This window comes from Vulpes lagopus, chromosome 10 (assembly GCF_018345385.1).
Source record: "Vulpes lagopus strain Blue_001 chromosome 10, ASM1834538v1, whole genome shotgun sequence".
Taxonomy (NCBI): Eukaryota; Metazoa; Chordata; class Mammalia; order Carnivora; family Canidae; genus Vulpes; species Vulpes lagopus.
This window is the reverse complement of record NC_054833.1, coordinates 39,473,044-39,496,384: the sequence shown is the minus strand read 5'-3', so window position 1 is coordinate 39,496,384 and position 23,341 is coordinate 39,473,044. Positions and strand designations below refer to the sequence as shown.

The 23,341-nt window shown below is 48.4% G+C and overlaps 1 protein-coding gene across 5 annotated transcripts in view; it reads left to right on the top strand.

Moving 5' to 3' along the window:
* Window positions 1-23,341, top strand: part of GRIK4 (glutamate ionotropic receptor kainate type subunit 4) — a 424,573-nt gene that overhangs the window by 237,556 nt on the left and 163,676 nt on the right. For 4 of the 5 annotated variants that reach the window (XM_041769768.1, XM_041769770.1, XM_041769769.1 and 1 more), the window contains one exon: window positions 12,458-12,622. The exons of the other annotated variant lie outside the window; for it this stretch is intronic. In XM_041769768.1, coding sequence (XP_041625702.1) covers window positions 12,458-12,622 — 165 coding nt within the window. The remainder of the gene's footprint in view (window positions 1-12,457; window positions 12,623-23,341) is intronic. 5 annotated transcript variants of the gene reach the window in all.

Here is a 23,341-nt window from a genome sequence, read left to right as displayed (position 1 = left end):
TCAGCTTCTCTTTCTCTGCATTCTCCCCAGATGTTGAGTCCTCAGGGTCTGAACCTTATCCCTCTTCTCTCTTCACTGTCCACCCGTGCCAGATTCAAATTGTCATAGCCACCCTGGCCCTGTGGTCTCCCAGGTCTGTGTCTCTGGCCTGAATGGGTCTCTGGGGGAACAGTGTGCCCCAAACTTTGCAAATACTATCCCAGACTCATCATCTGGGCCCTTCTCCAGAAGCAGAACCGAACAGCCTTCATCTTTTCACCCATGTTCTCGATGCTAGTCAGTGATGTCACCATCTAAACAGTCAAGCCAGAAGCCCTTTACATCTCCTACCCTCCACAGCTGGCTGCCGGGTTCACTGTGCCTCATGAACCGTGTTCAAATCTGCCCATTCCTTTGCTCCTCACTATCCTGCCCCTCATTACCTGCCTCATCTCCTTCTCCCAGGCTATTAAAGTCACCCCAAACTCATCTTCCCAGCTCCTATTTCGTTGCTGCTCTGGTGTATCTGCAGTGCCATGAGTGATAGCACTAAAATGCAAATATGATGATGTCACTGTATGTCCTGTTGTTCCGTGGCATGAAAACAAGGTCCTTCCTGCTCAGGCTGCTGTCCCCCAGCCTCTCCTACCTGTACTTGGGCCCTTCACACACTCTGAACTAGTCATACTTTTGGGGGCTCCGCACACTGGGATGCAGTTCCTTTCTCTGCCTCCCTGGGGAGCTCATGGGCCTACTTCAAGATTGCCTCTTCTGTGAAGCCTGGTGCTGTACCCGGTAGGCAGTAGGCACTGGACACCTGTGTGCATTAGATAAATGCATGAGGCCTTCCCAACAACTTCTCTCCACTACCCGGAAGAGCTCTTCTGGGTGCTTCCTGGGAACTCTTTAATTTTTCTCTATTAAACCACTTACTGTCTCCACCCTTCCCTGGAAATGTCTTTGAGAGCCAAAGACCCATGCATAGTCTTCTGCTATTTCCCAGCACCATGGGCACCTGGATGGCTTATGGATGGATCATAATAGGGTTTTATCATATCACATGCCATATTGGGTTGTGGCTATTCCATTTTATGGTTGCATCCTCCTCTGGACACTTTGAAAGCAGAGATACATCTTTTCCTTCTCTGTGTACGTAGTGCCTTGGTTAAGATAAATGTTTTAATAGGTATTTAATGAATTAATAAATAAAGGAATGATTCCCATCCACTTGGATAAATGCATTGCCTGTATCTGTTACAAAGCACAAGATTAAGTGCTAAATGACTGGCACAGACCATGAGTGCTTTGAAGGATTTGGAGAGGGCAGATTCAGTGTGGGCTGGAGTGGTCCAGTGCATGTCTAGGTCAGGGCAGGAATGAACTTGAGAATAATTTAGGTGGGATATGGGTCAAGAAAAGCTGAGTGCTTTCCAGGAAGAAGAGGCCACCTTAAGAAAGAGAGGGCAACGTGACATGCTCTACTTGGTGTTCTGCAGGGACACCTAGATGTAGCTAAGTGGTCAGATAATTTGGTATAATATAAACCTGGAAGGACATGTGGCACCAGATTGTGGAGGATGTGGGTGCCAGGAAAGTGAATCTGCAACATGGAGAAGCTGGGTTTGCACAGGAGAGCTCGGAGGCAGGAAACAGGTTAGGGGTGTTGCAGGAGAGAGGCAGGGTTGGTGGCAGTGGGAGCAGAGAGAGAGCAGGGGATGGGGGCACATTGCTCAGTGGTCCTCAATGACTCAGCAGGTGGAGGGGCAGAGGGTGGGGAGAGCACAGGACAGCTCTTCCATGGATCCTGTGGGGAAGACGGGCCATTAGTTGAAACTGGAAGGCAAAAAAAAGCCCCCCCCCCATTTTATGAAAAGATAATGGGTTACATTTGGGACATGGGGTTTGGAAGGACCTCCAAGGGAACATTTCTCTTTAGCAACCAGAAATAGAAGTCTGGTGCGTGGATGGGGAAGTGGAGCTGGGGATAGGCGTTTTGGAATTATCTACATAGAGCTGATAGTTGAGAATGAATTATTCAAGGAAGATAGTACACAATAAAAAAAAAAAGGTGGACTGAGGACTGAATCCAGAGTGTGAATTTTGGGGAACACTGCCAACTAGAGTTATATCAAAGAGAAGAAGGAACTGGAGCACGAAGGGAGTTGGGGCAAAGGTGATCAGAATGAAAATCAACCTAGTGTTGTATCAGGGATGTTAAAACAAGACAACCCAGGAAAAGCCTCCTGTCACATGTGACTCAGAGCCTCAAAACCCTAAAAAAAAACACAGAAAGACCTTTGGATTTGTAAGGAAGGAGAACTTTAGTGAATTCAGAGATGGCAGAGGCGCGGGATGGAGAAGATGCAGAGGAATTGGAGGCAGTAGGTATAGGTCACAGAGTTTAAATGTCTCATTTGCTGAGAGAGGAGAAGGTAGGAAGGAGCTAGAATAGTAACGTTTTTCTCACCAAAGCATTTTTTTAAATTGAGGTATAATTTGCATGCAATAAACTGCCTATATTTTGAAGTATACAATTTGATAAGTTTTGCCATGTGTATACCCATTATACCATCACCAGTCAGGATAATAAAATTTTTCATCACCCAAGAGAAGTTCCTTGGTGCCACTCTAATTCCTCATTTTTGCTCCTTCCTGTGTTAACCCATCCGCAGGCAACTACTCATCCGCTTTCTTTCACTACAGAATATTTTGTATTTCTTTCTGGACATGTATATACATGGAATCATAAAGTTATGGTCTTTTTGCCTGACTTCTTAAATTCCATTTTAAACTTAGTAGTATTTTGTTGTATGGCTATCCCACAGCTTGTTCATTCACTCCTTTATTGGTGGTTGTTTCTAGTCTTTGACTATCACAGAACACGTTGCTATGAACATTTATGTACAAATTTCTGAGTAGACCTATGTTTTCCTTTCTTTTGGGTAAATGCCTAGGAATAGAATGGCTGTATCCTGTGGTAGGGGGATGTTTAACTTCTTAAGAAGTGACCAAACTGTTCTCCAAGTGGTTATTCCATTTTACGTTCCCACCGATAGTGTCTGAAAGTTCCAGTTCTTTCATATCCTCGCCAGCTTGGTGTGGTTGACCTTTTCAATTTTGGCCATTCTAGTAGGTTTATGGTGAGATCTCCTTATAGTTTTAATTTGTATTTCTCCAGTGAATAATGATGTGGAGCATATTTTCATGTGTTTATTTGCCACCCTTGTAACTTCTTTGGTGAAGTGTGTATTCAGATTTATTTTGCATATTTTTAAAGAATTGGATTTCTTGGGGTGGGGATGGTACCTGGCTGGCTCAGTCAGTGGAGCGTGTGACTCTTGATCTCAGGGTTGTGAATTCAAGCCCTATTTTGGGTGTAGAAATTACTTTTAAAAACAGTCTTAAAAAGTTGGATTGTTTGATTTCTTATTGAGTTTTGAGAGTTCTTTGCATATTCTGGATACAACTCCTTCATCAGGTATAAGCTTTGTGTATAATATTTTCTCCCAGCCTCTGGCTTGTCTTTTTGTTCTATTCATGGTGTCTTTGGAAGAGCAGACAGTTTTAATTTTGATAAAGTCCACTTTGTCTATTTTTTATTTTATGGATTTTGTTCTTGGTGTCATGTCTAAGAAATCTTTTCTAAAAGCCGCAAAGATTTTCTTCTAGAAGTTTTATAATGTTAGGTTTTACATTTAGGTCTACAATCTATTTTGTGTTAATGTTTATGTATGGTGCAAGACAGGGTTGGAAGTTCTTTTTTTTTTAACGTATGGATATCCAACTGTTCCAGTGCAATTTGTTGAAAATATTATTTTTTTAAACTGTGCTTTTGTCAAAATCAGCTGGCCATATACAAATGGGTCAGAATAGTAATTTTGAAGGAAGGAATAGAAGTTGGCATAACATCCCTCAAAAGCCAAGACAAATTTGGCTCAAACATTTACAGAGTGCCTCCTGTTGTCAGGCAGGGTGCCAGGCACTGGGGATAGAAAAGATTGAAGAGCGGAAGTTAAGGATGAAGCTGATCATTGAAATAGAGTATGCGTGGGATTCTATGGCTATACATACTTGGGGCCCTTGATCGACTTCTGCGTTCAGAAGAAGCTTCCAGAAGGAGGGGCTGCCTGGATCGAGGACTCATTCTGAATGAGAGTGGTCAGTAAGCAAAGATGGGAAGGCAGAAGGAGGAGCATGAGTAAAAGTGCATAGGGTTGCAACAGCATGTATGTGCATGCACGCACACGTGTGTGTTTAGGGGGTGCTGTGGTAGTTTGGTATTTCTAGAGTGGAGAAGGATGAGCAGAGAAGCAGAACATAAGGTTTGAGAAAGAGAGAGAGAGAGCCAGGTCTTGCCTGCCACACCAAGGAATTCCATTTATTTTGAGACCAAAAGCTAAAAGTAGGACTTTGCGCCTTGAAGTGACTGGCAGCTGTGTGTGGGTGTGACTCAGGACTCCCAGGTGGGGGCCAGGTGGTTTAGTGGGAAAACCAGGTGAGCGTCAAGAGGGTGCTGTTGGGTAGGAGGAGTTGAAAAGACTGAACTTGGGCGATGGTGTTGAGATAGAGAGAAAGACAGGGACAGATCTGGAAAATAATAAGGGGCAAAGCCAGAGCCATTGGAGGTGAGGGATTGAGGTGAGGCCATGGTGCCTGGGTGGCTGGTGCCATCACTAGCTAAATTCAGGAAGAATGTAAGTGGGAAGAAGGTGAGTTTGCTTTGGGTCTTAAGAAATCTGAGACGCTTATCAGACGTTTACATGGAGATGTCAGCAGGCAGGTGGACAGAGGGGAAGTGTGCCCCTGGAGGGGGCTGTGAGCAAGATCACTTAGGAAATGTCTGGGAGTGAGTCAGAGCCTGGGAGCTCACCAGTGTTAAAGGCTCAGCAGGAGACAGTGGACCTTGATGGAATGGTCAGAGAAGCAGGAGGAAAACCCCAGGGGCTTCGTGGGTCATGGAAGTCACAGAAATTGAGGGTCTCAGGCAAAAGACTCAGGACTCGAACACTCAGGACTCTCAGGTTCAGAAGGAACCACGAGGCAGCTTAACCAAGTGGTCTGGCAGTCTCCAGACCCAGGCTGCCATTGAGTGCTCTGTGCTCTTGGGCAAGTTGCTCACCCTGCCTCTTTCTTGGTTTTTCTCACCTGTAAAGTGGGACAAGTGCGTTGTAGGATTGTGTGAGGGCTAAGTGGAACAGCACATATGATGCTCTTGGAACGGTACCTTGCAGAGAACGAACAATAATGCCAGCTAGTGATATAATTAGAGAATCCACTTTGCAACAGTGGTTCTTGTTGGTGACTTTGTGCATACAGTCTTGAGCGGGCTCGTGCGGGTGGCAGGCAGATTACAGTGGTCCAAGGGGATATGAAGTGAAGTGAAGCCAGCAAAATGTTGAGCAATCGCTTGAGAAGTTTGGTTTGAATTGAAGGTAAGATGGAAGGGAGAGCTGGAGGGCTGTACATCGGCACTGAGGTCAGCAGAGGGTCCCCTGAGCACATTCTAGCAAAGGGGAATGAGCTGGTCTGGGGATGAGACAGAAGGTAAAAGGAAAAAAGGGAAGTGTGGTGGTGAGGCAAGGGTGTCGGGAGAGGAGAGCCAGGTGTAGGGGGCCTCGTGATCTGAGCCTGTTGGAAAGGAGCACCTGGCTGGCTTATTGGGAAGAGCATGTGACTCTTGATCCCGGGATCATGAGTGCAAGCCCCTTGTTGGATGTAGAGATTACATACATACACTTAAATTAAAAAAAAAAAAAAAGAGAGAGAGAGGCACAGAGAAGAGGCAGTTCCCTGCAAATGGGCTCCCATTAACCTCTCTGTGGATGGAGAGAGGGGGCGGGAGCTGGGTGTTGGTTAGAGGTGAAAATCCAGATGATGGGCTGACTTGGGTCCACCCCCCATTCATATGTTAAAGTCAACTCCCAGCACCTCAGAATAAGACCGCATTGGAAATAGTGCCTTTGACAAGGTAATTAAATTAAAATGAAATTATTAGGGTGGGCCCTAATCCAGTAAGACCGGTGTCCTCCCAAGAAGAGGAGATTAAGGTACAGCTGCGAGCAAAGGGAAGAGAATGTGAGGACGAGGGAGAACCGAGGAGGGAGGCCTCAGAAGAAACCAACCCTGCCCACACCTTGATCTCTGACTCCTAGCTTCCAGAACTGTGAGAAAATAAATCTGTTGTCTAAGTGCCCTTAGTCTGCCCTACTTTATGATGGCAGCTCCAGCAACCATACACAGTCTGGAATGTGAGCAAGAGCTGGCCAGGCAAGACCAAGGGCAGATGGCGGTCCAGTTTGCATCCCAGTGGGCAGAAAGGGTGTGGGTTTGTGGTGGAGTGGCCTGCACAGTGGTGTGGCTTCCTCCAGCACAAGAGATGACGGGGACCTACAGGGGTCAGGGGTAAACAAAGGGACGTGAGAGGTCAGAGGTGAGCAGAGGAAGCTGGTGCCAGGTGAACGGTGACTCTGGGGCTGTGGCTGGGAGCAAAGCCGACTGGCTCCCTGGAGGCTCCAACCATCTTTTCTTGTTAGGACAGGGCTCTAATGGGGTGAGCTGAGCAGCTGAAGGGCAGTGTTATAGATACCGCCTATAAAGACTCTCCCGTAAAACCTCTTTATTCCCCCCTTTAAGAGATAAGAGTTATCAAAGTGTTTGGAAATCTTCAGGAGGGAGATTCTGAAAGACCCAAAGGATTAAGGGAAGCTGATTTTCCAACCTGAGGGGTCACTTGCAGGCTGTTGAGGATTTGCAAAGGGAGGGCAAGCCCTGTGCCAGCTTACCCAGGTGAGCAGAGAATAGAACTGCCAGCCCCTGGGTGCCCTAGAGGCACCCCCACATGCCCTGCACCCTGCAGCACTGGTTCAGAGGGACCGCCCTCGGTCTGAGCAATACCTAATGCTTCTGCACCATGTCACATTATTCTTTCACTCAATAACCATTCATTAAGGGTCTACTTGCATGCGTGTCTGGAATTGTGCAGGTACAGAGATGAATCAGCCGTGGCCCTCACCCTCAAGGAACCGGCTGCCTCGAGGAGAAAAGACGGATAAACAGATAGGCATAATAAAAAAGTCAAAAGTGATTAGTGTCTAATGAAAGGTACAAAGAAATTTCTGTGGGAGTTTTAAGGAAGAAGGAATTAATTTGGGATGGGGAACCAGGGCATTTCAAAGGAAGGAGAGATAGATCACTTTGAGCTTTTCAGGTTCAAGCTAATTGAGGGAAGTTATAGAAAGATGTAAAGTAAGCACCCTTCCAAGGCAGTGAGTGGTCTCTCAGGAAATCTAAGGAGAACATTGGGCTGGGGCAATCGGGAGGGCTTCTTGGAAGAGATGAGTCTGAGGGGGAAGAAGAAGAGTCCTTATAAGGAAAGAGGGAACAGAGACAGGGTTAGTGTCAGCAGAGGCATGGAGAACTGAAGATAAAGCCAGCCCTGGTCCTAACATGGGGGTGCTGTCACTGTAGGGGTAGGAGGGGTGCTGCAGCTAAAAGTTTAGGCATGTGAAAGCCAGACCACAGAGGGCCTGGTGCCATCCTAGAGACTCAGATGGGACCAACCCTTGGATAATGGGGAGACCTGAGGACTTTGAGCAGGTGGGTGAAAATCATGGCCATACTCACTGGGTGAGCCAGAAAGGATTAAGGTGGGCAGAGCCAGGCCTGCCAGGCCCAAGGAGGCATCCTCTCCTGAGTAGACATAGACCTGGGCCCAGAACATGGAGAAGACCTCGGGGTGGAGGTGGGAACAGTGTCAAGAAACTGCCCTTTCCTTGACATGAGCCTTAGAACTCAGAGCTGGGCAGAGGTAAAGCTGTTGGCTTGTGGGGAGAAAGGCCCAATGTCAATGTGGGTCACCAGCTCCCTGGGCATGAGAGGCATGTTGAGTACATGCGGTGGAAGAGTCACTGTGCAGAGTCCCCACAGCTAGAAGACTCTCTGATTGCATGTCTCCATCTGAGCCTTGGCCTTACTGTACCCCGGACCTCCTGGCCTTACCGTGCCTACTAGTTGACATCTCTGCAGAGTAGTCCCCGGGGATGGAGGATGTGCTAGATGATACTGTTTCTCATTAGGCAGCGGCTGGGAGCTCTGAGCATCCTGGCCCAGCCCAAGAGCCAGGCCTGGGGGACAGAGCCTGAGGCCAGGAGCATCAGCTGCACACTCAGCCCTGAGCACCCTGCTCTCCACGCATGGGGCCCCTCACTGGGGACCACCAAACAGCAAGCATGCTCTTGGAAAATGCCTGTCGGGCACATGTTCTTCTGGTGTCCTAAGAGAGCCTGAGCTGGCACCTCATCCTTTGTGTCCAGAGACCCAGAATGATAGTTCCTGTTGTCATCCTAATTATTCTGATCCCAATATGTTTGATGCTAACCACCCAGTTGAGGCTGTTCCCAGACGGGAGTTAATCATTGTCTAAAACCTAAAACCTGATGAAAAGCAATACCCAGAATGGCAGAGAAGTTGGGTGGAGTGCAGAGTCCTTCCTGGGACCCTATGGGAAGGGGAAGAAGAAGGAGATACTCAGGGAACCTCATGTGCCCCTTAACATAAAATCCCCACATCCCCTATTCCCCCCTGGTCATGATCCCTCTGTCTCAGAGTATGTCCGAGGATGCTCTGTGAGTTGATTATGTGGTGTTCCATGGCTGGCTGGTGTCCTGTACATCTGGGTTTGTACTGGCACATTATCTTTGTCGGCTTGGGCTGCCATGACAAAATATCACAGACTGGGTGGCATGAGCAACAGACATTTATTTCTCCCAATTCTGGAAGGCTGGAAGTCCATGATCAAGGTGCCAGCAGGGTCAGTTTCTGGTGAGAGCCTGCTTCCTGGATTGCCCTCTTGCTGTGTCCTCACATGGTGGGAGAGAAATAGAGAGCTCTCTCTGGCATCTCTCATAAGGACCCTCATGCTATCAGATCGAGGCCTCACTCTTATGACTTCATGTCACTTTAATTTCATCTTAAAGGTCCTATCTCTAAATGGAGTCATATTGGGGGTTAAAGTAACAACATGTGAATTGGGAGGAAGGGGACATATTCAGTCAGTAGCTCACATTGTGAACGTGTACTGTTCAAGAAGAAGAGAACACACAGCCCTAGAACAGACTGTTGGGTGTGTGTTGCCTCCTGGTATAGGTGTTATCGTGCCCTTTGTATACTGATGGGACAGAGCTAAGTCTGGTGTCTATACCATGAACAGCCCTGTCAACTCAGGAGCTTGAGTTCCTTCCTAGATTTATAGGGGATGTGGGCATTTTCTAAGAGATTAATTTATTAATTATTTTATTACAAGTGATTTTCTTAAAAAAAAAAAAAGGTGATTTTCTAATATTTAAAGGTCATATGGCCCGAAGAGAAAGATGCCCCCCATCTAGAAATCTTGTAGGAGTTGGGAGCATTAGCTAGGGGAATTTCCAGAGGACCAGGGTCCTGCCTGTTAGTATTTCAGTCGATTTGCCTTGGTGAGATTTTTCTCTTTGGGGACTGGAAAGCTCATGTGACCTACAGCTGCGGATTGCATTGTGCCCTCCCAAAATGCACATGTTGAAATCCTACCCTCCCCCCCCCCCCAGTATGATGGCATTAGGAGGTGGGACCTTGGGCAAAGTCATGAGGGTGGTGGGACCTCCATGATAGGATTAGTGCTCTTATAAGAAGAGTCCAGAGAATGTTGTCCTTTTCTCTCCGCCATATGAGGACCGTGTGAGGAGGCAGGTGTCTGCAAACCAGGAAAGCAGGCCCCTTGTAGAACCCAACAATGCTAGCACCATGCTTTCAGTGCCCCACCTCCAGAATGGTGAGAAGTGAGTTTTTGCTGTATAAGCCCCCCAGTCTATGGTATTTTGTGGCAGCAGCCTGAGCTAAGACACACCTACCTAGTACACCCCTTTCTTAGCAGCAAATCCAACAAAGACAAGGTTCGTTGGAAGGAAGATGAGCCTTGGTTCCAGGTACATGGTCTGTGTGAGGCTGACCTGGGGTCACCTTCCACCTCTTCCACTTACCAACCCTGTGAACGAATGTGAGCAGGTCCCTTGACCTCTGTGACCATTTTCCCATCTCCAAGCGAGGATAACCCAAGAACATGCTAGTTGTTGCAGAGCTTAAGTGAGACTGTGTCCACTAAGCATTTACGCTACTGTGGTCACTGAGTAAGTGTATGTCTATTCACATAAAGCTTACGTACCAGGGATCCCATTCCTCTTTCCCATGATTTGTGTGTGATGGCCATGCCAATGTCTCTTTTCTATGCTTTAGGGCTAGACTAATAATTTCTATTATATTTTTAACCATGAAATATTTTTTTCCATATCAAGTCTTATGTGGAATCCCAGTACCCAAAACTGATGGGGGTAGAGGTATGCTGGTTGAAGCTGGCACGGGCCTAGGGACCTCCATGCAGCCTTCCTCTCTGCTGCCCTTCTTCCTTTCTCTTCCCAGAGTCTTCCTCCTGGGACAGCACAGTATAATTGTCTAGGTTTCTGCTTCCTGAGTAACATTCCCATTCTGGTCTTGCTTTCCTGAGGTCACCGGGGTAGGTGTTTCGGGTGTCCTCAGGCTCTTCAATTACGTGTTTATAGCGCATTGGCCGCTCTTGCAAGTGGTGATCACAACAGGTGTGTGAGGACTTTGCTACCTAATTTACAGAAACCTGCTTTAATGGCTAGCTCTTGGGATGTGCTTCAGTTGCCCAATGTATGGCCCACCCAGTGTCAATGAAATCTAATTTTTATTGTTCAACAGGCTATGCATATAAACACATCCACAAATCAGAAAAAAAGGCTTTGTAATATTCTGTGTCCTGGTTTTTGGTTTGGAAAATGGGTCACAGTAGGTATAGGAGCAGTGTACAGAAAAGACAGCATGGGACCTGGGTTTCTTCTGTCCATGCCAGCCCCAGAAATTCAAGGGCCACGTGTTGGTGAAACCTATTTTGCTTGATTCCCCATGTTGCTTTTCTGAGCCTTCAACCTCTGAAAGATAAGGTTGATATTTCTTCTTTTTTTCCCCCTGTAAGAGCTTTATTATAATATAATTCATACACCATATGATTCACGCATTTAAAGTATACAAGTCAATGGTTTTTAGTATATTCACAGACTTGTGCATCTATCACCATCATCAATTTTAGAACATTTTCAGCACCCCCAAAAGAAACACCATGTATGCATTAGTAGTCACCCTCCATTCATTGTAGCTTTTCCACCACTGCCACTAGGCAACCACTGATTTACTTTCTGTGTCTGTGGATTTACCTGTCCTGGAAATTTCATATAAATGGAATCATCCCATGTGCAGTATTTTGCATCTGGCTTATTTCACTTAGCACCATGTTTTCAGGGTTCATCCGTGTTGTGGCCTTTTGAGTACTTCATTCTTTTTTATTGTTGAATACTATTCCATTTATAGATATACCACATTTTGCTCGTTCATTCATCAGTTGATGTGCATTTGGACTTTTTTCACTTTTGAGTTATTTTGAATAATGCTGCTATGATCATGTATGTGCAAGTTTTTGTAGAGATTTTCAATCTTGTAACTTTCTCTACGAGGAGCATGAATGATATCCAGAGCTAGATTTGTTGAGTGTTTATTGTGTGCCAGGTACTGTGCTAATCAGCACCTCACACAGACTATTCAGGTAATCTTCACAATGCTCCAAGGGGTGGGGGCTCTTTCCCCATTTTACAAGTGAGGAAACTGAGGTCTTCTAGCCAGTGCAGGGTGGAGCTGGGATTTGAATGCAGGTCTCTATGCTACCAGAACGCTTACCCTTAATGCTGCTTCTGGAGGCATTTGGTACACTATACCTACTCCAGCCATTCATATTAAGTCACACCAATTAAATTTGTGTGATGTGTCACTTACATACATTATCTTACTGAATCCTCACCCCAAGCCTGAGGTTGTCTCACTGTTCTTAATGTTCAGTGAGGAAAAGAAGTTCAAAGAAATTGCCTGGCTCACCGGCGGACATGGTTTATCAGTGTCAGAGCCTGGAGAGCTGGCATTCAGCAGTATCTTCCACGGCTTCCTCTCTCATGCCTGGTCTCCCTTAACCCTCTCTTGTCTCAGGGAGAGTTCTGCAAATGCCCAGACTACCATTTTCAAAGGGCAGCTACTCTGTCCCTTCCTTGGCACACGTGTGCCTGTGTACCCCCAAGCATATCACCATGCCTAGGCCTCGGGACCTCATATGCATAGACCCCCGATGGCCTTGCCATGACATCAGGGGGTTCCTGGGCCAGATATGCACATGAGAAATCATGGTTGCACCTGCCCACAAACCAAGACCCGTAGCATGGAGAGAACTTGCTTTGGGAATAGTTCCCAGGATGGCAGGGTGGAGGGGGTGGAGGAGGTGGAGGGGAGCTTCCCGGAAGAGGAAGGTGGCAGTCTGGGGGAGAGTGGAGAAAGGAGGGGAACGGGAGAGGGTACCAACTGTCTCCGTGTGGTTGCCTGCCCACAGCTGCTATCTTGGATGACCCCATGGAGTGCAGCAGAGGGGAGCGGCTCTCCATCACCCTGGCCAAGAACCGCATCAACCGCGCTCCTGAGAGGCTGGGCAAGGCCAAGGTCGAAGTGGACATCTTTGAGCTTCTCAGAGACAGCGAGTACGAGACCGCAGAAACCAGTACGTAGAATGGGCAGGGCTGCCCTCTGCTTTCCTTGCTGGCAGGAGGGGCTGATAACATGAGCCGAACCCCTCTCCAGGCCTGTGATTAGCTATTCCCAAGAGAGGGAGAGAAACATGCAGTAGGAGGCCCTATAGGGCTCAGTCTGGAGGAGATCCCTAGGTTTTGTTGCCAACTATGTATGGAGGAGAATTGAGACAGGATACTCAGTCATTCATTCACCCACTCATTCATTCCTTCATTCCTTCATCTATGGACTTCTTCATCTCCTGGACATATTGTACACAATATGAATGAAACCTTATGTGTGATTAAGAGAAGAGAGAGAGGGCCAGCCCAGGGGTCGCTTAGTCAGTGCACACCTGATTGCCTGTCTTGCTTTTTTTGTGCCAGGTGCAGCGTTGTGGGACTTGGGATGGAGTTTGACCACTCCGTGGGTGACCTTGGGCAAATCACTTATCCCATTTAACCTCAATTTCTTCATCTGTAGAATGGGAATGCTAGGCTCTACTTTGCAAATTTTGTAGGTTGTCAAGAGATTTGAAGGACTTAAAAACATGGCAGAATCCTCTGTGAGTTGCAATGCTTTACACACATACACACTGGGGCACTCGAGTCACATGTGTGGAGCCCCTGCCCTGTGTCAGGCACTGCTTTTAATTTTCCCAGCTTGAGAGTTAATTATGTTGGTCCCCCCTTTACAAGAGAAGCTGAGGCTCAATGGTGATGACCAAATTGCCCATCTCCAGAGCCAGTCACGGGCTGAGCAGGTCCTGAACCCTGCCCTCGTGTGCTCACTCTCAAAGCCATACCCAGTCCACCAAGACCTCCCTGGAATTCTCTGGTGTCCTGCTGGGGTTACCTGGACAACTTTATAGGGTGAGCTTTTCCCAGTCATGGGCCAGTGGCTCAGAGCCAAGCTGGCAGTGAACAACCCTGTGCAGAGGGAAGAAGAGGAGCCCCTTAGCCCAGAGAAGTGATGACATCTCTTACCTAAGACTCTGCTCCATCTCCTCCCTTTGTGACCTGTTTCAACCTTTGGTTATACTCAATGGCAAAAACAAAAGAACTTGCTGAGGCATATATGGGAGATAGCTGGTCTTCTGGGGGTGGATGCATCAGTGCTCTGATCTGGGCCATTAGTACTGCAAGAGAAGAGACACATCACTCTGGCCCAAGTGCAACAGGCAGGGTGTCCTGTGGCACCCAGAGAGAGCAGGAAGGAAGGAGGGCAGTGGCTCTGTCTCAGTTTCCTTTGAGGCTCTTGCGGTCTTCCCTCTCTGGCTGGCCAAGTTCCCTGGCTCATTTGTCATGCCTGTCCCATATGGCCACACGGGCCCACTTTACTGTCTGTTTATTCAGGCAACTTTTATTGAGCATTTACTCTATTTCAGGTGTGACTCAGGATATCATGCGTTGGGAACAATGCAGAAAACAAGGTAGACACTGTCCCTGCCATCAGGTGGCCTGTGGTCTCTCTTCAGCATGTACATCAGTAGCAACTTCCCTCAGAATCTCTTGGTCTGAATTTCCAAGGTAGAGGATCTGATGGGTCCGGCTTATCTTCTTGGAAATTCAGAGCCGATCTCACCAGTCACAAGTGTTGGCCAGATGGCCTGATGACTACCCTTGGAGAGACCATCCACATTTAGGGACCAAGAGTGGGTTCATGCCCTACAGAAGAGGACTGGGGAGACCAGCGGGATCTATGGACATAGATTCCTCCCCAGGGGGGGAATGGAGGAAGACCAGGTGCCTGAAATAGTCACTCACTTATTCATTTGGTCAGGCGATACATATGTGGTGAGTGCCAGTTCTCCTGGGTTCTAGGCCATGGGGATTCAGCAAGGAACCAACTAGAAGTCCCAGCTGGCAAAGGGATGAAGTTCTAGTTCAATGAAAGTAAGATTCCAATTTCCCTGCATCTTCTGAATGAAATCAGAAATCCCGGCCACAACTCCTTGTGAGTCTCCTAGTCCAGTCTGTAGTGGTTCTTTGTCCAGGAGGACAGGTCTCTGACAAAGATCCAGATTCCTAGATAGCGCTGTAGAGCATACGTCCAAAAAGCTCCTCCTTCCTTTCTCTGATTTGTGAGGGTTTCTCTGCAGGACAGAGAGTGGAGATGGTGCATCGTGCATCGCGGATGGGGGTCGTTAGCACATGTAAGTGTCCTCTCCCGGTGACCCCTGCAGCCTGGCTTCTTAAAGTCCATACCGCTAAAATATTAAGCCAGATGAATCAGGGGAATAAAAGAAACTGATATTTTTTATTCCACATTACAGAGCTTTGGGGCATCTTTTTCATGCGCTTCTTTTAGGCGCCAAGTATTTTATTAGCTAGTAACCCTTGGTTCAGCTTTTACATCTCAATGTGTTTGAGGCATGATTAGCATTTGTTAGAAACAGGGCTTCTGGATCTTTCTACCCCAAAGGCCTTTCATCCTGAAGCCAGAGCTGCTCCACCACAATGGATCTGAAACACCACCCAGATAGTTCATAGGAAGGTTCCAGCCCAGCTATTTCCTTCCCAAAGTATGGGAGAGAACGGGTGGTGGGTAAGTGCTGTTGGCTGAAGCCAGGCAGGGACTGAACTTCAGTGGCAGTGTTGAGGGAAGGACATAGGAGGGAGACAGGGTCCCTGGATCAAGGAGGGAGGATAGTTCTGCGATGCCTACTATGAGGTGTCTTTGTTATAAAGAGCAAGAACGTGGATTTTAGAATCAGGTTGGCCAGGTTTAAACCCTGGCTGTACTGTTTACTAGCTATATGACTGTGGACAGGATGTCTGGCCCTATTGTACTGTAGTTTCCATGTTTGTAAAATAAAAGTGGTGGTGATGTCACCTCCTGGAGTCCTTGAGAGCACAGCACGGGACAGCGGCCGTCAGCGCTTAGCTCCAGGCACATAACTGACATTCAGTGAGTGGCCGCTGTGGGCTTCGCTGTTGGCATATCCTCTCACCCCCTCCTCTGAGCAGGCTTCCTTCAACCCTCTTACCATCGTGAACAGGAGGCCTCCGTACGTGGCAGTACCATCTACCTCCCAGCTCCTCCCAAGGGGCCTGTCTTAACGTCAGCACGCCTCGTGGGGCATCCAGCGTAACTGGACATTCCCTTCCTCTTCCAGTTTTCTGGGCTTGATGCATCTGACAGCCTTGAGCCTTTGGAAGTTACGGTGGGCCACCCAAAGCCAGCTGCGGCTCAGTGCCATGGGTTCTGTTTTCCCCAGGCTAGGGGTCCAGAGCTAATTTGTATTATTAGCTTAAAACTATCTGAGGCAGTCTGGGCCCCTGAACACCTGCCACCTCACCCCTGTCCCCCATGGCCAGGAACTCTGCTCCAAGAGGATGAAAGAGACCCTAGCAGAGACGTTCTTGGTTGTGGGGAGCAGAGGCTCTGCTCTAAGTTGGGGTGGTAACAACCCAGCAATATACTGTAGTACCTACTTGCAGCAATAGGTGAGATTCCAGAAGCTCTGTACGAATTGCACTTTCATGAATCATGTTCAGGGTGGGAGTATCAGTCAAGGGGAACAATGACTATTTCAAGAATCAAAGATTGCAAAGTGTAAAGAAACTGAAGATGCTGGCGTCCAGAGATCCACCTCCTCATTTGATGATTCAGAATGAGGCTGGGAGGTGGGAAGTACCAGACGGGGCATAATTCATAACAACCCCGGACACCGGAAAGTTACAAGCACGAAATCACCTCCTGTTGTATTTGGTTCACTTAGATTTTCATATAGTGGGTTTATTTATTTATTTTTAAAGATTTTATGTATTTATTCATGAGACACAGAGAGAGAGAGGCAGAGACATAGGCAGAGGGAGAAGCAGGCTCCATGCAGGGAGCCCATGTAGGACTCGATCCTAGGACCCTGAGATCACGCCCTGAGCCGAAGGCAGATGCTCAACCACCGATCCATCCAGGCGTCCCATAGTGGATTTATTTGAAGTAGGGTCACCCATAGGGCTTCCTCAAACCCAAGTCCCATTCCCTTCTCCTCCCTGCCCCTTCACCATCACCTCAGGCTTCTTGATGTTTGACTCCCCGGCTCCCTCCTTGCACAGCCCGCGGATCTGAAACAAGCTCCAAGAACAAGACCCATGAGGCCATGTCCTTCCTGCCTGGCTCCTTCCCTCCCCGCTCCTGCATCTTGTCTTCACCTCCACCTCACCCTTTCTTGTGTACGGAGGGTCCCACAGGCCTTGCCCCCGTCTCTTCCATAGATCAGCACGTCTCCTGCGGCTGCCGTGTCGGAGCTTAACGGAGTGGCCACCCCCTTATCAGCCAAACACCCGGAGGCACCATCCCTGCTGCTGCCAGAGCCAGTTTGAAGTTTAATTTACTGCAGAGCTGGAAGCAGGGGCCTCGCTGTCAACCCCTCGCCTCTGCCTTGGTTTGTCTCTGTGAGGCCAAGCGTGCTATCAGCTGTCGACACAGCTTCCCCTGGAAAGCCTGGGGCGCACTGGTTATCCCACCCCACGTGGCCCCATGTGATGCTCCGGCTGTGTGGATGCTCCTCCTGCACGAGCTCCCGAGCTGCCCACGGGCTCCGTGGGCGTGACCCCGGGTGACTCTAGTAAGTGAGGGCAAGCATCCCTCCGTCAGTTCCATAGAACAAATCCGAGTCCGCATAAGGGAGAAGCCGCAAGGAAAAGTCACAGGATAGCGATGAGTCATTCAACAAACATTCCGCGCTCCCAGCTCTCTGAGCTACCCACATCCTGCGTGCACAATGTGGACTCTGCAACGCACTGAGTTGCAGTGCGTAGAAATCGTCTGGTCCATGGTCTTTTCCAGGAGGCAGTTAAAACCCAAACATCCAAAAAATGACAGAGAATTCAGTAACTCTGCTGTGTGGCTCAGACATGGGCAGAGGGTGGTCGGAAATAGGTCTGAGGTGTAGACGGTGGTCAGATGAGGCCTCTGGGCTGGACCTTGGAATGTCTGGTGGGCAGAGAGAAGGGAAGCGGGCACCCGTGCAGACTGTATAGTAGTGTGGCAAGGGCTCGGGGCAGGAAGCAGCAGTACCTGGGGACAGTGACAGATGGGTGTGGCTACAGCAGAGCGTTTCTGTGGGGCGTGAGGGTTGGAGAGAGGTGTCGGGTTCTGGAGTTGGAGGCACCAGGATCCTAATCCTGACTCTATCAGCACCTCGGGCTACTCTTTTGTGCCTCAGTTTCCTCATCTGTAAGGTGAGAATAACAACAGTTCTTACTTCAAGAGGTTTTTTTTTTTTTTTTTTTAAGATTGTATTTATTTGAGAGAGGGCGGAAGGGGGAAGGAGAAGCAGGCTCCCTGGCAAACTCCCTGCTTAACAGAGAGCCCAACATGGGCCCGATCCCAGGACACCAGGATCATGTTCTGAGCTGAAGGCAGATGCTTAACCGACTGAGCCACACTTTAAGAGGTTTTTTGAGGACTTTTTTAAAAAAGTTTTTTTTTTTTTTAATTTATGAGAGAGAGCGAGCAAGCACAAGCAGTGGGGAGGGGTAGAGGGAGGGAGAAGCAGGCTCCCTGCTGAGCAAGGAGCACAATGTGGACTCGATCCTAGGACCCCAAGATCCCAACCTGAGCCAAAGGCAGATGCTTAGCTGACTGAGCCACCCAGGCGCCCTGGATTTTTTGGAGATTAAATGAGATGATGCACTTACAAGACTCAGAGCAGTGCTCGATATAGGGTGAGCTCTTGATAAGTTTTATGCAGTAGTAGTAGTAGTAGTAGTAGTAGTAGTAGTAGTAGAAGAAGAGGCAATCATATAGTAACTCCTCTGTCACAGGGTGATTGTGAGGATTCAGGGAGCTAGCATGGCTGTCAGCCTGGCACCTGGCACCTGGATGCTCCCAGTACACGGCAGTGCTGCTCTCACGGTTTGGGACCAGGCTGAGGACTTCGAAGAGAATGCCTTTGGTGAGGGGGCCCGATGGCAGTTCTGAGTTCTCTGACCAGAGAGAACCCCACCATGGGGTGTGATGGTGCAGAGACCTGGCACTCTCACCCTCATGCGCTCCCTTCCTTGGCTCGGGGACCAGCGGGGACCAGCAGGGCCCACCTGTTCAGCCCACTGTCCGCTCTTGGGGCGGGGGGGGGGGTGAGAATGGAGCTCGCTCCTGCAGGCTCTGGCACAGGGGAGGAGATAGTTCTTCCAGGTGGATCGAGGCAGTTGTTTGCTTTGCTCCAGGACACTCAGGGCTTAGCTTTGTGCCGGACGTACCGCATACCAGATGGAGACCTTACCCTCCTGCCCCACTTGAGCCTCGCATCGAGAGTGTCTTGATGGGAAGGACTCAGGGTTCTCCCAGCCGCCTCTGGTCCACCTCAATGTCAGCTCCCGATGGCCAGGCCTGTTGGCCACGGAGGCTCAGGGAGCCGCTGGGAACTCCCTGGAAGTACCATGCTGTAGGTGAAGACAACCTGCCCCACCCAGGACTCTGCCCCTGCCCTGGAGGGCCTCTAGTCAGTGGTGCCTACAGTTTACCCCTCAGTACCGTCTGCATCACAGCCAGACCCCTCCTCTCCCCATGAAGACTCAGAGGAGGACTAGGGATCCAGGCTGGAGCTGGCATCTGGAGGGAAAAAATTCCCCCCTCCCCACCTTACAACACCCCCGTATCGTCTTTTATTCCAGCAGCTTCTCTGACCCCTATCTTCCATTGCCTCTGCTGGCTGGGAAACTTTGTTGCCATGGCAATGTCACTCATGTCTCCCCCTCCCTCTCTTTCTTGCTCCCTGGGAGGCAGAGGTAAAGTGCACCTCCCGCCCCTCCCATCCCTCCCACACACTGCTCAGGGCCCTCTACAGATGGCCTGGGCCTGTCGAGTCAGGGTCCGGGAGGTTGCAGAGCTGAGGTGCTTCCTAAGCAGTTTCCATTTGTCTTGAGCAAAGCATCCCTCATAGGGAATGAGAGAGCAATTCTCAGACCCCAGGAAACCCCCAGGCCATGGGGATTGGATCATCTTGGCTCATGTCAAGTCAGGTGAGCAAACATCTGTCGAGCAATGCCTTTTTGCCAGAACTGAATTGGTGTGACCCAGGCCCTTAAGGAGTTCCCAGTCCAGTGTGGGAGATGGGAGATGGGTACTCAGAACAGCAGGCACGGGTGCACAAACCTGCAAGGCTGGATGTTTTTAGAAGCCAGAGCTTTCCAGATATCAGAAAAGTCATGTAGTGCATACACCATATATTAAGTAACATCTCCAGTGGGGCTGGGGGCAAAGCCCATACTCAAATACACATCCTTATATTCAAATATTCACATACTATGAATAGCCTCACATCTGTCTGTTTAGATCAGATTTGCCACCAAATGAGCTCGATGAAAGCCATCCAGCTTCAGAGCCTTTTGGATTTTTGGAATTGGGAATAAGGGATTTTAGCCTTTTATAAGAATTTATTTTTAGGAGAATCCTCTCTCTGTTGCAGCCCAACATAATGAACCAGCTTGGGGCAGAAGCTGGCCAAGAATTCAGAGAACGGGGAAGCTGATGTCTCTCAGCAGCTCCAGTGCAGAGCTGACTCAGAGCCACAGTGTGATGTGCAGAGGAGGAGGAGGAGGTGTCTATTTGCCTAAGGGCAAGATCTGAGCTGGGCACTGGAGGATCAGTAGGAGTTTGCCAAGCAGAAGGGCAAAAGAGTGCCTAGGCCATGGTCACCTGGGGGTGCTAATGGTGCTAATGGACTCATTCCCAGAAAAGTGTTTTTATTTTTTTTAAGATTTCTTTTTTTTATTAGAGAGAGACAGAGTGTGTGTATGTGAGTGTACCCACGAGCAGGGGGAGGGGCAGAGGGAGGGAATCTCAGGCAGACCCCCTGCGATCATGGCCTGAGCCAAAGCCAAGAGTTGGCCACTGAACCAGCTGAACCCAGGTACCTCACAGAAAAGTGTTTTAATTTTTATTTTTAATTTTTATTTATTTATTTATTCATTAGAGAGAGAGAGAGAGAGAGGCAGAGACACAGGCAGAGGGAGAAGCAGGCTCTGCGCAGGGAGTCCGACGTGGGACTCGATCCCGGGTCTCCAGGATCACATCCTGGGCCAAAGGCAGCGCTAAACCGCTGAGCCACCTGGGCTGCCCAGAAAAGTGTTTTTAAATGAATAAAATAAAATAGGATGACTAAAGAAACCAGCCATATGGAAATGCAGTTAAAATATATTTATAATGACGTATTATAAATGTGCTTCTTTATTAATGTATTAAATAGCCAAGCCTAGCAATAGGTCCAAATGCTAGCCAAAGTTTGAAATAATATAAATGATCTCCTAAGATTATCTGTAGCACTGTAGTGTCACAGGAAAACATTTGTGATGCTTGTAGGTCACGAAGTCACAGGTACCGTTATTGCCTCTGGTTTATTGCTTGTGTTTAAACTTGAAGGAAATGCCAGAGTAAATTAGGAGAAAACAATAGTGATGTCACTTTTTTCCCCCCAAAGTGTTCGTAGACCACTGACTTCTACCCCTAGATCTGAGGCAGCAGGTGAAGAATCCCTGGTCTGGTCAGAGAGAACTACCTGGGAACAGGCTCAAGGAGGAGAATTAGAAGCATGCTCTGGGTGAGCTGGCGTGAGGCAGCCGGCAGCACGATGGGAGAAAGAAGGGCTGGAAAGGTGGTAGCGTCTTGAGATCACACACATTTGGATTTTACTCGCCTCTCAGAAGAATCTTTTCTTACGGCATCCTATCTTTTATAATGGCATGTTATAAAAGATGCTCATTATAGAAAATAAAGGGAAAAAAAGGCGGTGGGGGGAGTCATTCAGTGTTGAATTGGCCCAAGCAATCCCCATGACCATCCGGTTAAGCTGTGAGCCATGGGAGGCTTCACAGGACAGGGGTGAGCGTGCCGACCCCGGGGCCAGGGATGGAGGGTGTGAATCCTGATTCCAACCTTTACCCTTTTTGTCTTGTTTTCTCATCTGTAAAATGAAGTTGACGGTAATCGTTCCTATCTCATCAGGTTGTTCTGAGAATTTAATAGATCTGTTCATATGAAGTGCTCAGAATGGGCCATAATTAGCACTTGGTAAACACGGGCTTTTATAGCATCTTCTATCCTGAGCGCATAACTTTTTTGTATTTGCTTAGATGTGGCCTTTCTGTAGATATGCGTATAATTTTATATCCTGCTTCTTTCTCTTAATATTATTTCATAAATATTTTTAATACTGTTATAAACTGTTCATAAGCACTTTAAACACCTAAATAATATTTCATGTGGCTATATGACCCACACTTTAGGTACAGTAGTCCCTTATAATTGGATCCTTAGCTCATTTCCAATTTTCCATGGAAAATGTTGAGCAGGCTTCACTGTGGTTCAGCAACTATTTACTGAGCACACAACTCGGAGTCAGGCCCTGTGCTCGGTACGGAGGACACAGAGGTAAATAAGACAGGCTCTCTGCCCAGCAACAGCACATACACCTGTGTTTGGGGATTATAATTTGTCTCATGGTTTGGAGAACAGATTGGAAATGATGAATTCCAGAGACAGAGAACCCCCTTAGGGGGCAGGTGGAGAGAAGGGGCTGATCTAGAACCATCACAATGGGAGTGGAAAGGAGGGGACGGTGGGCTAGCAGGTCAAGGGGTTGGAATCTGGCTGCTAATGGGTATAGTGAGTGGATTCAGTGAGGGAAGCCAAGGAAGAGTCACAGTGACTTGAGTTGGAGCCTATACAGTGAAGTGGGGTGAAGTAGAGTGGTTCTCAGAGCTTGGGCTTTGTGCCTGATGGATCTCTGAGTTCAAGCCCGGCTCTGGCATGTCCTACCTGTGATCTTGAACAAGTCATGCAAATTTTCTAGGCCTGTTTCCCCATCTCTAAAGAGGGGCAAATAACACTCTTCTGCCTAGAAGTGTGAAGGTCAAATCAGATTATAAGAAGCATATGGCACACGTGATGCCATGGGCATAATAAGGCTGTGTGGCATGTCAAGTGCCATTCTAAACACTTTGTGTGCATTAATTCACTTTAATTCTCCCACTACCCTACTGTTAGAATCCCAGTTCTGTAGATGAGGGAGCAGCCCAGAGAGGTTTGATAACTTCCTTGGGGTCTCCCAGCTAGAAATGACAGAGCTGGGACTCAAAGCCAGGCAGCCTTGCATCATAGGCCATGCTCTTAATGACTATGCGCCTCTCTGCTGTGGACATGGTGAGGGGGTGACACCACAGCCAAGTCCCTGTGGCAATGTCCATCAGGTGTTTGAAACTGGACTTTGTAACCCAGTGCATAGGTCAGAGTGCAGGGTCACCTGGGCAGGAACAAGAGTGGAGGTCAAGGCAAGGGTGAGGTTGCCCAGGGAGAAGGAGGCAGGGATCAAACCTGGATTCATCAGGCGGAGGAGGAAGAGGAGTTGGCAAAGGAAGTGAGGAAGACTGGCCAGAGGAGCAGACAAGAATGGGCGCTGGAGGGTGGTAGGGAATTCAAAAGAGCAATGCCATCAATAGCATCAAATGCGGTAAAAATAGAGTAGGATGAGCATCGCTCAGAAGTCGCTGATGACCTTGGGGAGCAGATTCAGGAGAAAGAGATGGGGACCTGGACTGGATGCCTGAGGTGGCCGCAGGGAGGTGGGTGGCTTCGAGAGAGCAGAATGAGCACCAGGCAGGACGGGGCCAGCATACTTGAATTCCGATGCTGGCTCTGACCTGTGCAAAGTACATGACTTTGGAGGAGTCACTGAACATCCCCTGGGGGCCGTTTCCTTATTGGT